The following is a 16,182-nucleotide window of genomic DNA, read 5'->3' as shown; positions in this document are numbered from 1 at the left end:
CCGCTCCTGGGCCAGATGGCATCCACTGTCAGATGCTGAAACACCTTTCAGTGGACTGCCAGCGGCGCCTTCTCGATCTTTACAACCGTCTTTGGGTCGAGGGGGAGTTTCCGTCGCAGTGGCGGGAAGGCATTGTCATCCCCGTTTTGAAGCCTGGAAAGAACCCTCTGGAGGTGGACAGCTACCGTCCCATTAGCCTCACCAACGTTCTTTGCAAGTTGCTTGAACGGATGGTGAGCCGGCGCTTGCATTGGGTACTGGAGTCTCGGGGCCTTCTGGCTCCATCTCAGGGTGGGTTCCGTAAAGGCCGCTCCGCCGCCGACAATCTGGTGAGCCTGGAGTCGGCCATCCGTACTGCCTTTTCCCGCCGTCAGCACCTGGTCGCTGTCTTTTTCGACATGCGGAAGGCGTACGATACGACATGGCGTCATCACATTCTTTCTACGCTTCATGGATGGGGTCTTCGGGGTCCTCTGCCGATTTTTATCCGCAATTTTCTGTCGTGTCGTACCTTCCGCGTGCAAGTCGCGGCCTCGTATAGTTCCTCCCACGCCCAGGAGAACGGTGTGCCACAGGGCTCTGTTTTAAGTGTCTGTCTGTTTTTAATAGCCATTAACGGGCTTGCTGCGGCCGTGGGACATTCTGTCTCCGCTTCCCTGTATGCTGACGACTTCTGCCTTTATTACAGCTCTACTGGCATTGCAGCTGTTGAACGTCAGCTACAGGGCGCTATCCGTAAGGCGCAGTCTTGGGCTGTAGCGCATGGGTTTCAGTTTTCGGCAGCCAAGACCTGCGTTATGCATTTCTGCCGGCGCCGAACAGTCCATCCTGAGCCGCGGCTTTATCTTGCCGACGAACTCCTTGCTGTGGTGGAGACCCACAGGTTTTTGGGGGTGGTTTTCGATGCCCGGTTGACTTGGCTGCCTCATATCCGGCAGCTTAAACAGACGTGTTGGCGGCATCTAAACGCTCTGAGATGCTTGAGCAACACCCGCTGGGGCGCCGACCGCTCTACACTGTTGCGGCTCTACCAGGCGTTAATCCAGTCCCGTCTGGATTATGGGAGCCTGGCTTATGGCTCAGCATCCCCATCTGCGTTACGGGTGCTGGACCCGATTCTCCACAGCGGGATACGCCTTGCCACTGGTGCTTTCCGCACCAGCCCTGTGGACAGCGTACTAGTGGAGGCAGGTGTACCTCCACTGCGGTTCCGACGCCAACGTTTGCTGGCCGCTTATGCTGCCCATGTACTAAGCTCGCCCGGGCATCCAAACTATCGCCTCCTGTTCCCGCGGTCGGTCGTCCGTATGCCAGAACGTCGGCCGCGGTCTGGTTGTACAATAGCGGTCCGCGTCAAAGAGCTTGTCTCTGGGCTCCAGGGTTTCACTGTTCCACCTCCTTTCCGGGCTACTTTGCATACACCCCCATGGTGTGTTCGTCGCCCTAGCCTTCGGCTCGACTTGGCACAGGGCCCTAAGGACTCAGTCCCTACTGAGGCCTTCCGCCGCCGCTTTTATTCCATCCTGGCCACGTATCAGGGCTCTGGTGTTGTTTACACTGACGGTTCGATGGTTGCTGGTCGTGTCGGATATGCGCTCACTCTAGGGGACCATTCCGAACAACGTTCCTTGCCGGATGGCTGCAGCGTTTACACTGCTGAACTGGTCGCCATCCTTCGTGCCCTAGAGTATATCCGCTCCTGCTCAGGTGAGTCCTTTGTTATCTGTAGCGATTCCCTGAGCGGTTTACGAGCTCTCGACCAGTGTTTCCCTCGTTCTCGTCTGGTGATGGCTATCCACGAGTCTCTGCATACTCTCGCCTGTTGCGGCCGCTCTGTGGTCTTTGTGTGGACCCCCGGTCATGTCGGTATCCCGGGTAACGAACATGTTGACCGCCTGGCGAAAGAGGCCACCAGCAAGCCATCTCTGGACGTTGGCCTCCCAGAGACTGATTTGCGGGCAGTCTTCCGCCGCAAAATCTTGGCGCTATGGGACGCTGAATGGCGGGAATTGACAATGCGCAATAAACTCCGTGCTGTCAAGGAGACGACGGCTGTGTGGCGGTCATCCCTGCGAGCCACTCGCAGGGACTCAGTAGTTCTTTGCCGGCTCCGCATTGGCCACTCCCGGCTGACACACAGTTATCTACTGCGCCGGGAGGACCCTCCTCTATGTCGCTGTGGGGCAGCTTTGACAGTGGCCCACATTTTGCTGGCCTGCCCCCTTTTAGCTGTGGTCAGGCAGACATTTGCGCTGCCTGCTACGCTCCCTGCCCTTTTAACAGACGACTCCACTATGGCTGACTCAGTTTTACGTTTTATTCGGGCAGGGGGATTTTATCATTTACTCTGAGTGTTTCTGTTTTCTTTTAATGATTTGTGTTGATTCTGGCCTTTGGCCTATGGTTTTACACTGATTTTTTTAATGTGTTTCTCAGTGGTTGGCCTTTCCTTTTTATGTCTATGGTCGGCCAACCACCGTCACACTCTGTGTGGTTTTAGTTTGTTTTGTCTTGTCTTTGTCTCAGTATCTCTTGTTCTGTGTCGTCTGTGATCTCTTCTGTTACTTGTTTTTATTCTCTGTGGGTGTTCTTTGTCTTTGGAAAAAGGGACCGATGACCATGGCAGTCTGGTCCCTTTAATCCCCCAAACCAACCAACCAACCGGTGACACTTTCACAGTTATGGACAACTATAGAGGCACCACAGTTCAATATTTCTGCAGGGGACTTCCGACGACTTGTTGAGTCCGTGCCACATTTAGTTGCTGCACTGTGCCAGGCAACAGGAGGGCCAACATATTAGGAAGTATCCCATGACTTTTGTCACCTCACTGTACCCCGCTTGGTCATGTGTGGTATCAATTAAAATTTTCTCTCCTGTAATCTTGGAAAAAATATTTCACCACTTTGAGCTTTAGCTTATCCACTGAACAACTTCCCAGCCTATGATATACAATTAATTGGTGGTTCCATAAGCCAATAATTAAGGACAAAAGCGCTGTGCAGGCCTTAATTTCTGTACCTGTGAGTTGTGAACCGTCTTCTGTGAGCTAATAATTTTGAGTTATAGTTGTGGAATCAACTCATCATTAACAGCCTATCTGTTAGTTAATATGAGGGCATTTCGAAAAGTGAAGATACAATGGTTCGCAGTCCTTACATAGAACATTTATTTAGAAAATGTCAGTTACATCTTATTAACTGGATTATTTGTTATTTTTTGACATAATCACCCCCATTATCCAAACATTTGTTAAGTCGGTGCACAGACTTTTGTATCCCACAGTCACAGAAGTTTGCCCCCTGTTGTCGGAACCAAATTTCAACTTCATCTTTTGATCTCTTTATCGTCATGGAATGATTTTCCACCAAGATGTGACTTCAGGTAATGGAAGACATGGAAGTCGGTGGGCGTAAGGTCCGGGCTGTATGGCGGATGGTCCAATATGTCCTATTTGAATTGTTTGAGTAGTGCTTTGGTTACGAGCGCTGTGTGAGGCCGAGCATTGTCATGAAGCAAGTGAACTCCACTTGTCAGCATTCCCCTGCGTTTGTTTTGAATTGCCCTTCGAAGACGTTTCAAAGTCTGGCAACATGGAGCAGCATTAATTGTTGTTCCGTGAGGCATAAATTCCAACAGAAGAATGCCTTGTCTGTTCCAAAAAACAGAAGCCATGATTTTCTTTGCTGAAATCAACGTTTTGCATTTCTTGGCTTTTGGCGAATTCGAATGGCGCCATTGCATTCGCTGTTGCTTGGATTCAGGTGTGGTGATAAACCTGTGTCCCGTCACCTGTCACAATGTGATCAAGGAACTCGTCACCTGCTTCAGCATAGCGTGTGAGGAAGTTGAGTGCAAAGCCCATCCTTTTCTTTTTGTGTTCTTCCGTTAACAGTTTTGGAACCCAGCGCACACATAATTTCCTGTACCCTAACTTGACAGTCACAACATCATAAAGAGTTGTCATTGACACGTCCGGTATGATCTGATGCAATTCTTTCAAGTGAGACGTCTATTCACACGAATTGCTTCCTCTGTTCTCCGAAGAAGGGCATCAAAGATCACAAATGGCTGACCTGTTCTTTGTTCGTCATGAACATCAGTCCTACCTTCAAAGAAATGACGACACCATTCTGTTACATTTTGTCGATTCATAATGTTCCCATAAACAGAAATAATTTCTTTGTGAATATCTGCTGGTCGCTGACCTTTTGCATGAAGAAAACGTATGACGGAGCGCACTTCGCATTTGGCAGGATTCTGAATTGACGCAGCCATTTTAAACATGACCTACTCCAACCAGAAGCAACATTCAACTGCCAAATGACCGCAAGGAGAAAGCTAATGGTTCAAGGTTAACACCAGTGTTGCCAACGTGCTCCCCAAAACTCTTCTGTTCCTCTGGCGTACGGTGTATCTTTACTTTCTGAAATACCCTCATATCATTACACCATTTCACTACTTTGATCCAAATTAAATCAGTAAACACTCCTACAGTTCTGGATTCCATTGAAATTAGAAATGTCTGAGAGTTGCCAGAAACTGCTATACGACAGTTACACACTTCTCCATTAAAAATTATTACTTTTATGTTACTACACTTGAGGATGCTCCAGATGAATTCTCATCATCAACTAACTGTGACCCCCATTAATTGGAAAGTGAACAGTGCTGTCATTATCATGTGATGATATTGTCAAAGTTCTAGTAATTATATACTGGTGTTTGCGACTTAAGGACAGCAGTATCTTCCACATTGTGTGTCACATAGTTTGGTGAAACTTGGATCATATATAGAAAGAAGTGCAACGGTACAATACAGAAGTTAACTGGAAGAAATACACAATGAGACAAACAGAAAGGCACTTTTATTCAAATACAATAATTAAACTGATGTCAGCACGATTCATGATGGTCCCAGGGTGTTATAAATGACATGGCTTTTAAAAGGGTACGTGATCGCTATGGATGGCACTGCATGCTATGCAACCTGGTCTGATCTTTGCCACAACATTGGTAAGGCGTTCTTATGGTGGGGTGTTACATTCCTACACCATAGTTATCAAGTGCTGGATGGTTGTCGCTAGGTTTGGATGCACTGTAGTATTTATCCCACATGTATTTGATGACATGTAAGTCTGAGGGAATGGGTGTACTAGTCCATTCCGCAAATATCCTCTTGTTCCAAGAGCTGCTGCTCCTCCACTGTTTGATGCAGATACACGTTGTGAGCCATAAAAATGTAGCAGTAGCAGCTGAATGCAGCACTGAAGACATATCGTGGGGGGGGGGGGGGGAGGAAATATCGCTATAATATTGACCAGTGAGTGTCGTTTGTTCAGATTTTGAGGTCAGTATGCTCATGCAACATCATGCCTCCTGGCATCATAACACGTGCACCATCGAAATAATAGTGGTTGACAATGTTCCTGGGTGTGTTGTGTTTTTCCACCTCTCCATATGATGGTACATCCAGCGTTGTCAGATATGATTGTTTTGGTGGTCCAGGTGTTAGGGTGGGAAGAGGTGTAATGATGCATGGGCACAGTAATTTCAAAATCATTGAACAAGGTACACTCACTGGTCATTGTTATTGTGGCACTGTACTTCTTCTCCATGCATGTCTTTTCAACAGTAGTATTGGCTAAGACTTCATTTTTATTGATGACAATGTGGTATCATAGCGGACAGCACAGGTGGAGGTTGTCTCGGAACGAGAGGATATTCAGCAATCGGATTGGCCTGCCCGTTGTCCTGACTTAAATCCCATTGAGCATGTGGAGGGTCTGTTGGGAAGACATATTGCAGCATGTCTACATGAATCGGACCGTACAGCAGTTGTCAACCATGTTGGTTTAGGAATAGAATGCCCTACCACAAAAACTCCTTACCGACCTTGTGGCTAAATGGGAGCACACTGCAGAGCATGCATTGGTACCTAGTTCACACCCTATTAAAACCGTGTCATCTTTGTAATTGACTTGATAGCCACAGGCAAGGCTGCCTACGTATCTTGGATGAGACCCTCTGGCAGATATACAGAGTGCACGTTGGCTTTCTTTCCAGCCCTGAACGCTATCTGCCTAAAGGGTTCCTTAACGCACCTAACATTGGACCTCTCAATAACTAGTAAACTCTCCCCCTCATGTGTCTGCTCGGACCCTCCTGAAGGAGCAGCCACCTGTCCATTCACAGGGTGACTGGTCAAGGCCAGGCGGCCATTCTTCACATTGACCCTCTGCCCCGAGCTACACGGGCTTGTTACCACTCTCCGCTCAACCTGCGGTGAGCATGAGTCCACCACATTGGGGCACTAGGAGGGACTCGGGAGCAGAGCCTGTGGCCAAAACAACTGACACCTACGATATGCCAGATTCTCTGCCACTGCTACACCCCGAGACAGCAGCCTGAAGGTGACTGACTATAGCCGAAAACACATTCAGCTGTTCGTGAACAGCGGCTAGTTCCTCCTGCTTCTGCGAACACCCTAACCATCCTAGCAAGACTAAATGAAGAAGGAAATTATAGAAGCAGATAGAATCCTAGATACGCAACTTGCTACGCGCCTGATGTGTTACCAATGGACACTAATGTGTTAATGAGCCATGTAGCCGGCTGTTAAGTGAGCAACTATTGTTCTACAGACTGAATCAATTCACCCTTACAAAAACGCAAGATTGAACCTCTTAAATAAAGAAACATGCACGAAATTTGATAAATATACTAATAGGAAAACACAGAAAAAGATACTTAACTTGCCGCTCTGTAGAAGTGTGTAAGCCAAGAGCTGGAGACTGACTGACTGACTACCTGCCTTACTGAAAGGGCATATGGTTACCTTCAAAACAAAACAATTGGACAGCTACTGCACTACAGACTGAATGAATTTACACTTACAAAAAAGTGAGATTAAAAAGAAAAACACACACGAAATTTAATAAATATGAGGAAAACACTTAACTTGCCATGCTGTAGATGTCTACAAGCAGAGAGCTTGAGCAAATATTACGATATCCGAAGTATTGACCTGGAACTACTCTCCATTATATACATAAGATAGTAAGATTCAGGAATTTATGATGTACTCTAGAATGTTTTTGGACTGCAATAAGCTATATCTGCCCTGTTGGAAATGTGCCTCATTGTTTACATTCACATTCCTCTCAAAACTATCATCCACACTTTTGGTTTTCCGACATCGTCGAATTCACACTGTTGCAAATGGTCAGTTGCAATATATCTGGCTGAGAATAACAAAGTGACAGACACTAAGGTACAGCTACCATTGCAACAACAAATCAGAGTGAGCGTTTGGTCACACCTCCTGTCCTGTAACCTGTTGTCATATTACTCTGGTTTCTACCTCTGCTGCGGGTTACATGTCAACTGTATAGGACGGTTGCAGACTGTTGTATAATTGTTGTGATTTGTTTCTTTGCACAGTATGTTTCTTCTACGGAGTGTGTGAAGCTAAGTGTGCAATTACTTAAGGAAGTGGTGCGGCCATTACGATATGCAAAGTGATCTCAGTAGTGCATGTTGAGGGGGGGGGGGGGGGGGGGGATTTTGAACATATTAAGCATGGGACTGCACAGCTGCAGCTACCAAAATCCTATTGTGCATGCACGTAACAGTGAACCAACCACGTCATCCCTTCCATGCTTCACTATCAAACACTTTATTTTAGTCCCAGTGTAGATGATGTCAGTTGAAACTTGTGTGGATGTAGATAAAGATCTTTTGTCAGGATTAACAGCGTGATATTGTTGGAAATGTTTAGTTATTAATGCTCAACAGCGAATCAAGATTCATGGACTTAAGGCTACACTCACAGTTTCATTAAATGTTAAATTTTTACTAATAACATCATCTATAGATAATAGCTGAGCAATAATGTGACCAATTAAAAGAAGCCCACAATGTAAACTGTACATTCTCATTGGCGCACCTTATATAAATGTTACACCAAATGAAGATAATTGAAAACCCAAAATACATGTTAGTATAAAAATAAAGCTATAAGGAGCAGTCAAATGAAAACAGAATACCCACCACAAAAGGCCCATGGGATTGTTCCATTCAAAAGTAATAACACAAGTGATAAGACATTTATCTCGTTGGGAGATGAGACAATCAATTCCTGTTTCGTGGAGTGCAGTTGGCTGCCGACAGATCCACAACTGCACGTACCCCTGCACATGCTCAACTGACTGAAATTTACATCTGTGCATGTCTTTCTTCAGATCGTCATATATGTGAAAACTACATGGTAAAAGATCCGGTTTGTACGGAGGATGTTGCTGTGTTTCCCAACCAAATCACTGAAGTATAGCCCTTCTCCGATTGGCAGTGTGAAGTCAGGCTTTACCTTGGGCCGCTGCAGTTGACGGGGGTCATCATGACCTTACTGGAACTTGTGTGAACAGCTGGGGAAGATGTGAGATGTTTCCCCCTGTTGGTTTTCCTATTTCTCCTTGGGCAGTCAGAACATTGTTAGACAGAATCATCCTGTTGCATGATAATGCCTGTCCCCAAATAGCCAATCAGAGAAAGGCTACGCTTACCAATTTGGATGGGAAACACTGCAACATCCTTCATACAGCCCGGGTCTTTCACTGTGTGACTTTTACATCTTTAGCATCCCAAAGCAAGGCGTGCATGGACATCTGTTTCAGTCAGATGAGGAAGTACAGAAGTGGGTGCAGTTGGGGATCCGTCAGTGGCTGACCACATTTTATGAAACAGGAATTGGTCATCTCATTTTCTGGTGGGTCTTAATGCCTATGATGACTACTTTTGACTGGAACCATTCCGTAGTCCCATTGTGGTGGGTGTTCGGTTTTCATTTGACATGTAGGAGAGCACGATTGCTGTATTTCTTCAAGGAGTTTAAATCACAGCCACCTAGCTCAACCACTAGTGTCATTGATAAATTATTGTATTTGAGGTGTTGTGTACCCATCACCTTTATCTCCGATTGCTCCAGTAATAGTAATGCAACGATTAGTTTATGTAGTTTCATTCTAGTCTTTTTCTTAACTTCACAGATAATGTAAGTTGGATTATTCGACATATGGCCTGGTAATATTCATTTTTATTGATGTAGTGAATTTGCTGTGAATTTACAATTGTAAAGCTCCTCAGAGGCAGCACTTTTCGAAGGTGTGTTTAGTGCTTACCATTTTATTTTAATTTAAGTTTTCAAATTCATAAAACTGTGGTGAATTTTTAAATTTTCAGAGTAACAGACCCAGACTGGAATGGTGCATATAGTCGCATAAGCAGTGTCTGGCGGCGTTACTCGGAATTTGTTCTTCTGAGGACATACCTCGAGCTGGAGTATCCTTACATCGTTCTGCCTCCACTACCTGAGAAGAAAGTTCTGTATCCGTGGCAGAAAGCAGCCTCGGACACCTTTGACCCTGATTTCGTCGATAGACGGCGAGCTGGTCTCGAGGTTAGTTGCGAGAGTCTACTTTTTATTTGTGGATGGAAAAAGTCTTGTAGTTTCCTCGTCCCACACGTTACTGACTGCTTTCCAAGAAGAAACACCGGTTCTGAATTTAATGATTTAAGAGATGAAACTGTAATTATTAATGTTGACAGTTGACAAGGATACTAGAAATTGAATTAATGACTCGAAAATGCTAGAACTGTTCAGTTTCCCAAGGGTATGGTCTGACGGGACTGTTAAATAGTGTTCTGATCACTACTAGATCAACTTTTTCTGTAGTTAAAGAAGTCTCACATTTTGAAAGCTTGGAATTAAGAGTTTAGTTAGTTTGAATCCTACACTAGACATGGATAATAGAAATTTGATAACTTATGCCACAAATAGTGCTCATATGAATGAGGATGTTTTTGGGGGACTGAAGGCAGTAACTGATCACTGTTTTTGGGATGGCGAACTGACAAGAAGTTATTAACGTGTTAGTGGCAGTATTGCACACGATTCATGAATGTACATTGTCATAAATTACTCTAATAAGAACACTTGCATAATATAATCAATAACTTTGATTATAAAAATTCCACCAAGCTCCCAATAGTTGCTTGATTTTGTCACATATTCACTGTTTTTCTGTTGCACTACATTTCAAATGCTTGTACTCTGTTGTTTTCTATACTGATTATTGTTCATGTTTCACTTCCATCTATAGTACACTCTAGGAAAATTCTCTCAGAAAAGGCATCCCAGTACTTAAATTTTTATCAGATGTTAACTTGTTTCTCTTGTTGAAACGCTTTTCTTTCCGTTGGCAGTCAGCATTTTATATTCTCTCTATTTCAGTCATCATTTGTTTAGCTGTCCAAATGACAAAACTCACCTAATTCCTATAAAACAGCCAGACTGAATTTTACTACATTCCATTACCCTAGTTTTTCTTCTGTTGATGTCAGTGTGAGTCTTGTCAAAGTACTATCTATTCTATTCAAGTGCTCTGTCTCTGGTAGATTTACAAGGTCACAGGCAAATCTCAAAGTTTTTACTAATTCTTCCTCAACTTTAATTACCTTTCCAAATTTCTCCTTTGTTTCCTTTACTGTCTGCTCATTGTCCAGACTGGATAACATTGAGCATAGGCTATAACTATGCCTCACTCTCTTCTCAACCACTGCTTCCATTTCATGTCCTTCAGCTGTTACAATTGCTGTCGGTTTTCTGTATAAGCTGTAGATGACCTTTCAGTCCCTGTATTTTATCCCTGTTACCTTCAAAATTTCAAAAATTGTTTTCAGGTCAGCAGTTTTCTGTTAATCTGCAAATGCTGTAAATGTAGGTTTACTTGTCTTCAACCTGTCTTGTAAGATAAACCAGTGTCAGTATTGCCTCACATGTTCCTAAATTAGTCTTTACCCAAGATGCTGTTCCATGAGGTCTGCTTCTACCACATTTTCTGTTCTTCTGTAGCTAGCTCTTTTACTGTTAAATTGGTCAATACATGCTGATAGAGCATTCATCTTTCTTTTCTGTAACTTGTGAGTGCACTTACAGGTTGTGAGTTTTGCACAACAAACTTCTTTGCAGCAATAATTGCAAAACTGTTCAAAGCAATTTGTTGTACTTATCTTTCACTGCATGATCTCCTCCAAGTTGTGAATGTGTTGTTTGTTTACTTTCTAAGGACCTCTAAAATTTGCAGACTATGTTTAATGGACTCATTTGCCTCAAATAAAAACACAGGCCATAAAATTAGGTGCGCAGCTCAGTTTGTTCACTGTTAGATTAATATCTAACCAGTGTAATAAACTCCACCATTTTAAGTAATAATGTGCAATAATTGTATGTGCAGTGTGTTTTTTTACAAATGTGTCCTTACATTAAGGCATTCACTTTGCAAGTCTGTTTTTGCTTCAGACCTGTCCAATGTCACAGACATTGTATCAGTCTATCTACTACAATGTGATCTCCTAAAATAGGTATTTATCAGAAACCAATATTAGCATTAAAATAGAGCAGATGTTAACAATTAAAAAAGCGTGTATGTTTCTTTAACATTTGATTTTTCATGTGCAGTGCAATTAATTTCACAGTAAAGATATAATTTGAATTCTTGTGTTAATGATACAGATTAGTTGTTTTGAAAATGTAAATTATAATGCAATTTAAATGCTGCTTTAAATACCTGACATTGTCACTTGGAGAGCGATCACGAATTCAGTGTACAGGTTATGAAATTGTGCTCTGCAGTACTCTCTTTTCATCATGATCCCATTACAATGCTACAAAAAAATATGCAGTATACTGCACAGCAAGATTTCATAATCTGTACACTGAGAATGAAAGATGGCAGCTTAGCCCTGCTAAAACTAGTAATCCAGTATACCTACATGTGATTAAGGCAATAAAAACTAAATAGCTGAAGCTTTGTATATGTTAAATTTTATTTATTTCAATAAATCCTTGATCTAGCAAGTTTGATAAAATGTGGAAGGTTTTCCAAATTCTCCAGCAACTAAGCCTTCTAGTGAAATACAAAGTCTTAAAAAGATAATTATTTCTTGGAATAATGTAATTTAGTAAATTATATACGTAATCAGTTTCAGCATTGCTTCCATTTTTTGGTAAATTTGATGATCAGTTAAGAGTTGGGGTCAATAACAGAACAGACTGAGAAATATTGTGCTTTAAATTGCGTCAGTAATTATTGGTTTTGTTTTATTGTGTATTTTCAGCCACGGTAATTATTTTGGTTTGTAAACAAACATTACTAATCAGAAAAAACAATTTGATTGTCATGCTATTAACAGTAGGTACCACAGGTGTCATAAATACAGTTGTTATTGTAATTGTACATGCTACTTGTTAAACTATGGTATAAAAATGTTAACTGAAAGTACAGATTTGCAGCACCTCACAATCTGGTGCTCAACAACAGACCCGGCTAAAAGATGAATTGGCTGATATAGTGTGTAAAGTGTTAAAAGTTCCGAGGTCGACATATTAATCTAGTGGTTCCACACCTGTGAAGTCTTTCACAGAATGTGATGTGAGTGTGGGTGGCTCTGGCTGTTGCAGAACTTCCTGCTGCGGGTGGCGTCGCACCCGGTGCTGTCGCAGGACCACCTGTTTGTCGGGTTCCTGCAGCAGGAGCAGGGCTGGAAGGAGAGCATCAAGGAGACCGGCTACCTGCAGCTGGCCGAGACTAAGCTCAAGGCGCTCAGCGTGTCAGTCCGCCTCCGTAACCCGGACAAGAGGTTTGAGGCCGTAAAGAACTACAGCAACGAGCTGCAGGTAACGTTCGTCTCCCTTACTAAATGAAAATTATAACCATCAGTCTAAGTTGGCCAACCTCATATTGCAGCCTCAAGAAGTATGTTGGCAAACGGTGTTCAATGACTCGAAAAGATAAAAGTGAAGTAGGTAGTTATTTCTGAAGTATCCGGTTTAAGATAAGGTTTTGGCTTCTGCTTTTTCTTTGCGTCTTGATTTCTTCAGTTTTCTATGTCAAATTTAGCAAGATAATCTGCAAAAAATGGATTTTCAGGTTTCCTAGGCCCTCATGTATTCATTTCATTAAATAGTTGCAGGATAGCTTCTTGTAGCTAATATTATACACAAGTAATTTAATATTTGTCCTGTTTATTGTAACAAGTTTTCTTCCTGATTTCATTGATGCAGATACCAGCCTACTTTTATCAAAAATGGAAGAATATTTTTATTACTTCAAAATCTTCAAATTTTTTAGTAATATCAGATACAAATTTGTTACCATAGAGTAAGTTTCCAAAAGAACAAAATATATCAGTAATGAAAATTGTACAAAATTTCCCTCAGTAGTGATGATTTGCATGCAGATAAAATTCTCAAAAGTGCTTCAACTTGATATGTATGTGTAATTAAAATGAATGACCTGCTAGTAACAAGCAAGGAGATTTTGGCTTTGTGCGGTTGAAATAGGCACACCAGATAGTAAACTAAAGTTACATATTTAGTTCAGGCATTTTTCAGTTTTATTACAACCCCTACCTTTACTTTCCAAGCCTCTTTTTTTGAGGGCACTTGTGGTGCTACACTCACCTACCTACCTGCTCCCCACCTCCCCTCTTACATGGTTACAGTTTCCACATGGGAAGAGGGAAGGATTGTTAATATACTTCCATATGGACTCTAATTTCTCAGATTTTGCCATTGGGAGGAAGTACTACGTTGCCCGACTTCTTCGAACTTATACTCTTGGAATTTCAAACAAAACATCTTTTGATGCATGAATCCCATATTGCCATCTAGAGCCCAGTTTCTTTTCACCTCCTCCTATTATTGTTTGTTGCTGTCATTGTTTATGAACACCAAAGGTGGAACTTGTCCAACAGTTATTTGTTGCTTGCAGAACAACCTGAACAGCCTGCTACGTGTGCGATCCAGAATGGCAGAGCGTCTGTATACAATCCACAAGTTGCACGCCAACTATGGCAGGGTGTTCTCGGAGTGGAGTGCCCAGGAGAAGGAAATGGGTGACGGGCTGCAGGTAATAAACTCTGTGTGTGTGCACACGCTCAATTCACTGTTACTTGGTTCTACACCTGTATTCTACAAGCCACCATCATATGCAGGGCAGAGGGTACCCACCATTCCATTACATATTCATTTCTTCCCATTGTATTCGCATATAGAGCATGGGATGAATGATTGATTAAATGTGTCTGTATGCTGCAATTAGCCTATCTCTATGGGAGTGATACATAGGACACTGTGTTGTATGCCTAGATTTCTCACTTGATACTTGTTCTTGAAACTTTGTAAAGCGCCCTGCACCTGTTCAATATTTATTGACAGTTCATTTGTTAATACTTCAGTATGTTGAAGTGACTCTAACACTGTCAATAAAGTTGTCAATCAACAATGCAGTTTCAGAAAGTTAAGATGTTGAACACCCAAAACAATGTTTGCCACACTATTATTAGTTACAGCTGTCAAGAAACGATGCAAAAGAGGAAGTGGGTCCAAGACTGGCCAGAAAAAAAAGCAGACATGTTGCATATTAATTTGCTGACTTGAATCAGAATTGTGAAACTAAAAGATTTCATAGACTATTAAGGGAAGAGTAGTGTACTGTACAATAAACTGTTAATGTTTATGCAACGTAAACAGAATATGTAAATGAGAGCCAGTCACTAGCAGTGAGCAAGTAGTAACTTTGATATTCTTAGTGACAGGCAGATCATTTGAATGCCTGAATATAAGTGCTGTATTATCAGCAAACATAATTAGCGAAATTTGCTTGTGAAGCAATTATAACTGACCTGCAAGGATTTATTCAGGTGATTGATGTAAAACATTTGTTTGGTTTGTGACAATTTGGTGAGACTGACTTGCATTTTACAAGTGCCTTACTGGTCATTGCATATATGATGTACGTTTCAAAGTAAAAGCATTTTTCCATAATGCTGTCTAATTCAACAAACTAATACTCCCTTTTCAAGTTAATAAAAGAAGCATTGCCACAGTGGATTCTCCAGTGACCACACCAAAGCCGTAAACATGGAGACTACCCCCTACATAAGCCTATATAACTGTTGTGTGTGTTCAGTAATTCTTCATCTGTGGCAATTTCTTTTTTGTCCATATATTCCTTTAAAGATTGAGTCCACAGAGATTGTTCTTATTTATTTTTAGAGCAGTCAGTAAATTCAACCATCATTTCGTAGTTCATTTTAGAAGGTAGAGCGGTGGACCATGGTCATCTAGCAAAAGGAACAAAGACAAACAGAAAACATAGACAGTGCACACTAATGCCGTATGGCTGATTCATGAAGCTCTGTCAACGACCAAATGGCGAATATTGTCAACCGCCAATACTCGACCCGACATACTCAGTACATATGGACAATACTGAGAGTATTTTGGGGCCCATCAATAATGCTCATCATTTTCTCTTGTTCTGAGTATATATCAATACACTCCCACAGTCAGTCACTGTATTGATACTGTGCTGATACCATTGAATACATGAGGGGCCCATTAGTAGCCTTTAAAAGGATAGTTAAAGTTTTTTGGAATTTCTGTGACACTCTCGTATTGGTCAGGCAAACCTGTTACTAATTATGCTGCGCTTCTTCATATACCGTAACTGTTGCCAGTTATATCTATTTGGTGTTGGTCACACACTCTTCGTAGGTTGGAACTGGAGACAATAATGAATGTTTTCCACCATATTGAAACTCAGTTGATAGATGTCAGAGTTCCACTGATTCTTGTGGAATCCATTGGTGACTCTTCTAATGTGAATTGGTATCTGTGCGACAAATGACAAACCGACTGGCTGCAAAGGCTGGCTTGTGGGTTTGAGAAGTGCAGGTACATGCCATGCCACCCAGGCCCGGATGTAGGTGGGGGGGAAGGGGGGGGGGGGCAAACCAGGGTACCTGCCCCAGGCGGCTTTCAGGGGGTGCCAAATTCATATCCTTGAAGGAGAAAGCCTTGTTTCACAAAGCGCTTAGCTTCGATCACACATTGATCTATTGGTTATTAATATGATTTTGAAATGCATCCCTGCTTGTTTTTGATCGTTTTTGGACACAGTTGATTTATGAACTAATCACAACTTGATTTTTGAATATGTGCATAGTGCACATGATGTCTCTGCCAGGGGAATCTCCGTTGCAGCAAGAATATAAACCTCCCACAAACAAAAGGGCACGGAGCTATATGAGCTGAGTCGAACAAATCTGAATGGGTGA

The 16,182-nt window shown here is 42.4% G+C and overlaps 1 protein-coding gene across 2 annotated transcripts in view; it reads left to right on the top strand.

Moving 5' to 3' along the window:
- LOC126428178 (sorting nexin-4-like) overlaps nt 1–16,182 on the top strand; it is an 84,318-nt gene that overhangs the window by 12,653 nt on the left and 55,483 nt on the right. For both annotated transcript variants that reach the window (XM_050090092.1, XM_050090093.1), the window contains exons 3-5: nt 9,241–9,457; nt 12,521–12,736; nt 13,833–13,970. In XM_050090092.1, the coding sequence (XP_049946049.1) occupies nt 9,241–9,457; nt 12,521–12,736; nt 13,833–13,970 (571 nt within the window). The remainder of the gene's footprint in view (nt 1–9,240; nt 9,458–12,520; nt 12,737–13,832; nt 13,971–16,182) is intronic.

The sequence above is a fragment of the Schistocerca serialis genome, chromosome 12 (assembly GCF_023864345.2).
Source record: "Schistocerca serialis cubense isolate TAMUIC-IGC-003099 chromosome 12, iqSchSeri2.2, whole genome shotgun sequence".
Lineage (NCBI taxonomy): Eukaryota > Metazoa > Arthropoda > Insecta > Orthoptera > Acrididae > Schistocerca > Schistocerca serialis.
The sequence above is the reverse complement of the archived record's forward strand: the minus strand, read 5'-3'. Positions and strand labels throughout refer to the sequence as shown.